This window comes from Branchiostoma lanceolatum, chromosome 17 (assembly GCF_035083965.1).
Source record: "Branchiostoma lanceolatum isolate klBraLanc5 chromosome 17, klBraLanc5.hap2, whole genome shotgun sequence".
In the NCBI taxonomy this organism is placed as follows: Eukaryota; Metazoa; Chordata; class Leptocardii; order Amphioxiformes; family Branchiostomatidae; genus Branchiostoma; species Branchiostoma lanceolatum.
The window spans coordinates 14,906,806-14,911,545 of NC_089738.1; the positions used below are offsets into that span (position 1 = coordinate 14,906,806).

The 4,740-nt window shown below is 41.1% G+C and overlaps 1 protein-coding gene across 1 annotated transcript; it reads right to left on the reverse strand.

Annotated features, from left to right (window-relative positions):
• Positions 1-3,852: 3,852 nt before the first annotated feature.
• On the reverse strand, positions 3,853-4,740 carry LOC136422464 (crystal protein-like). The gene is made up of 2 exons (XM_066410237.1): positions 4,729-4,740; positions 3,853-4,395 (listed from the first exon to the last, which is right to left on the reverse strand). Exons 1-2 carry the CDS (start codon positions 4,738-4,740, stop codon positions 3,853-3,855), a joined length of 555 nt encoding a protein of 184 aa, XP_066266334.1.

The following is a 4,740-nucleotide window of genomic DNA, read 5'->3' on the forward strand; positions in this document are numbered from 1 at the left end:
GCAACCGACTGCTAAAAGAAACAGGTGGAGAATCACCAGCGATGCCATGGCTGACGTAGTGGTCAGCTCTGACCAGGAGTGGACTGTAGTCACTGTACATCAGCAAACACAATTAACCTATAAATCCCAGTCACATGTTTGCTGCATGGTTATTCTTTGATAAGGCTTGTGGGTGTGGTGCTTTGAACGTTATCCGCTATGAGGACAAGGAGAACTGAAAAGGCTGCACTGAATCATTGATGACCATTGGTAAATGATGGAAATTTCATACTAGTACTTGTGACATATGAAAATTATGCAGAAATTAGCATTTTAAGTCATAAATTATACAAATTAGGCACTTTCTATGATTGCTGATGATATTGCTTGGCAAAGGTACTTACTTGGTTTGGGGGTGTTCCACACTTTTATCCTGGAGATGCCTGTCCATTTTCATCTATGTTTTATCCCTTTGGCTGCTAACCCTTCATAGCTACATTTGTCGTCTTCTATTTCCAAAAGATTCAATTTGGGCGTTTCTAACTGTCACTTTAATACTGATGGTCATATGTACTGTAAATCTTTAAATATTCGAGGTAGTAGTAGTTTTACGTATGATCGCGTTTTCCGCTGTGTGAGCTATAGCCACAAACTCACATCAAACCTAGAACATGTGATATATTTCATTAATGTACTACTGTATTGTTGTAACTGCAAACTAAAATGCCAGCAGGACAAGGGTTATAGGCTAAAAATACCATCATTATGCCTCAGAATGTCCAATTATGCCTGCAAGATACATGGACAAGAACTGAAAATCATCTTGCATCTGATCTGCAATCTATAAGTGCCCGTAAAGTAGATTTCATTTAGACTTGCCGAGTAAAATAGACATCATATATACTTGCAGAGTAAAAAGAGACATCATATAACGTAAGGTGACCAGTTAACGTCCAATTTATTCAAAACGTATTTATCTTAAAACCGCGCGGACAGAGCCAAATTTCAAACCCATGGGCAGAAATATCAGCTCTTCTAAAAAGAAAATGCATGGTCTGTAACTGTAAGTTTTTCTCCGCCTGTTTAACGCCCTGCGAGCATGTATTTATACTGAGGTATATGATAAAGAATTGTGCTTGGGTAACCCATTATCGTCCACTTCTGAATATTTTCCCTTCTAGCACTATGCTTGAAGAACATAGACCAGAAAAAAATGCACAGTAACTGTCCAAAGTAGTCTGCAGACAAATGATAGTAAAATCACTATGTCTGTCCGGCTACTTGCTCAACGCGATGGAAAAAAAAACAATGTTTATCTGTAAATTTCCCCCACATGCGCGGCACGTGGCGTTCAAGTGGTAAACGCATGGTCATTATGTTTTGCTGTGCAAATATTAAAGAGATGGCTACGGATCATACTTATGATGTTCTTTATTGCTCATGAGAACAGGCTTTGGCATAATACACCGCGACATGTGGACATGAGCCAAACCGGACGTAATTAGGTTCTTCACGTAAATAGGTCATGTTACGTTAGACGTGCCGAGTAAAGTAGACATCATATAGACTTGCCGACTGAAAGAGACATCACCCCTGAGCAGGGCTGGTCTCCAGGACCAGTCCATCTGTCCCAAGAGAGAAATTTGCTTGTGGAGACAAAATGATACACCCCCTCCTTCCACAAAATTCAAACTTTGTGACATGAAATTGATGAAAACGTCTTCTCTCCAGGTTAAAAGAACTGACTAAATAAGGACAGTTAACAACTTGGGCTCCCAAAGAATAAGTGTTACGGGAAAAAAAGATAAAGCTGGATACAGCCCTGCTCCTGAGTGTTAAAGGGATTATAAAGGCCAAAATACCGTCATTATGCCTCAGAATGTTCATTTATGCCTGCAAAATACATGGACGAGAACTGAGAATCATCTTGCATCTGATCTGCAATCTATAAGTACACGTAAAGTAGGTCTCATATAGACTTGCCGACTAGGATAGACATCACGCCATTTATGCCTCCATATATATGGACGAGAACTGAAAATTATGTGCAATCTATAAGTGCACGTAAATTAGACATCATATAGACTTGCCGAATAAAGTAGACATCATATAGACTTTCCAAGTATGATAGACACATTGACTTGCTGGTCTTTACTTAGTCTGTGTAAAAGTTACGCACAATTGTAGTACATATCAGAGGCTAGATAACCAGCATGACTGTAGAACTTTAACCTGTTGTTTGGAATAGTACTAATAGTACTACTGACGGACAAACTATTATGAAAATTCTTTCTTTCCCTCTCGTTAGCTATCTTCGTATACAGTGTAATACATGTACTCTTTAGCTATCTTCATATACAGTGTAATACATGTACTCTTTAGTTATCTTCAGATACAGTGTAATACAATGTACTTGCAATGTTAAGTACTGTAGCTTCAGTCTACTCCCAGTGTGTGCAATGTGAAATCACAAGGCCAAATTAAAATTTTGAATCACCAACTCCTAGCCTGTCTTTACTGTGGTTTGCGACTAAATCAACAAGTAAGGTCATTCACACAAAATGTTTGGCTGATCTTCTTAGTTGAATAATTCATCATCATAATTTACTACTCAAATGGTCTGTTTGTTGTCAAGACCACAAATGAGAGAGACATCCTGTATAAAAATTTGCAGGGGGCGACAAAGAGGGTTGCAATCTATGGCTTTTCATTTATTTTTGATCGTTGCATTGAGGGGAGGCATTGTCAGGGTAAAAATGTAACTTTTATAAAACATAACTTTTATAGGCCACTAGCTTTGGCATATAACAGTTTTATAACAGTTTTAGCATCACAGTTAATAACCGTTTGATATTTACGCTTAGAAACCACAGCTATTGGCATTGCGGTCCGTAGGAAGATATGCCATCATGCCTGTCCTTGGTGCTGAACGCCATCCAACACAACATCCAAAGCATAGCCCCATGAGCCCAGTGTACCAACACAATGTTTACCTGACCTGGGGCCAGCTTCTGTAACGTATTTAGTGTTTTGATGGAATTTTACGCATTTGGAGGTTTAAAATGTGGAAGGGTAGCAGAGACAGAGTGATTATGCCGAGTCTGACAGACCCATTGCCGAGCTTGTGCAAAAGCGACCTCTAGCGCCAGTTGCACGATCCATGTTTGCATGTACTACTGACATATGCGAATCATTCGGAAGATTGTGTGAGATAAAATAATGCCTCCTACACGTAGTGTTATCTCTTAACTGTTTATCTTAAACAATCATTGACAGCTGTTTCAACAGAATTCAACTTTTAACCTTTCCAGCGGGGCCTATTTTTATTCTAGTCAACTTTTAACCTGTCTAGGGTGACCTACTTTTCGTTAGTTAATGTGCTAGAGCCCGGTAGAGCCTCACTGTATTTCCTGGGATACAGAATATAGAGGAGATAACCTTTGCCAGATTGCGATGAGGGAAACGAGTTCTGGAGAAGAAGAAGCAGTTAAAATCATCTTTATTGTGTATAGAACAAACGATCAGCACAAGACGAGTCATTTAACAATCCGAGGACAGTCACTTTTCTGGGGGCGGTAGGTAAAAGTAAGGAGATTTAGCAACCATATGCATCGGACAGTTCAGACAATAAAATGCTTTAGAATTCTTTAAACCGAGCTAGTGTAAATGGGATGGGAAATGACATAATGTACTGATCGTCTATTGCTGTTTCATGTCCTATTAAATTACAACTTGAGACCAGTTCCGAGGATTTTCCCCAGCTAGATAGCTGTAAGGAGTTCCTCCCTAGTTAGTTCATATCTTGTAGCCAAGGTTGTAAAACAAAGGCTGTACAGAAAACGTGCCATGTTGCTAAACATCTCTGTCTAATCCCTACAGATTGTACACGTCCATTCTGTCCCAAAAGTCGCATTTGTCCTTCCGATAGTCCTGTATCAGGGTGGTGTGGGGGGTACTGATGTTCAGGCAAGTAAAGTTCCCTTCTTTGTTGTACTTCGGCCAAGTGGTGGCCGCTGGAATCCCGGTAGTTCCGGCGGCTTCTCGGCCAGGTTTGTTCGGGTCCCCGGTGTGCGCGAAGTTGCCGTAGTAGTACGCTATGTCGTCCGCCATGATCTGTTCCTCGGCGGTCATGGTTGCGTTGGTCACCGGTAGCTTTGTCGTCTGAAACACGAAGGGCAGGTCTTCCCCATGGCACACGTGTCCGTTGCAAAACTTCTGGCTGTCCCAAAAGTGTGGGAAGGCCCAAACGTGATCGAACACATACAGCCATACATTGGTGTTTCCACCTTTTATGGCGCTCCGAATGATGTTACGAGTCGGGCACTTGAAGACCCAGTCTGTGACGACAGATGACAGAAGAGGGCGGTAGTCGGAAGAGGGTTCTTCGATATGATATTCTTTTGCGACGTCTGCTGCCTTAAGATGGACAAATTCTGCATAGATTTCATACAACGTAACCTGGCTTGACAACGACTTTTTATAATGTCCACGGCACGAAATCTGGTATTTAAGCATACTTAAATGCAGCGTAAACGTGACGTTTATTCACTATTTCCGCAACTTAACGACCCCTGTACGTCTGCTTAAATTTTGCATATAAGGTGCCCTTTCCGAAAGTACGTTCAGGTACGTTTCTGCACTTCTTCACGTGTATTTACGTGACTTTTCGACGTGTAAAGACGGCGTTAAGGACAATTTTTCCGTACGTTCCAACACGGAAAGTGCAAGTTTCTTGAGACCTTTCCGTACCCTTTCGTCCAT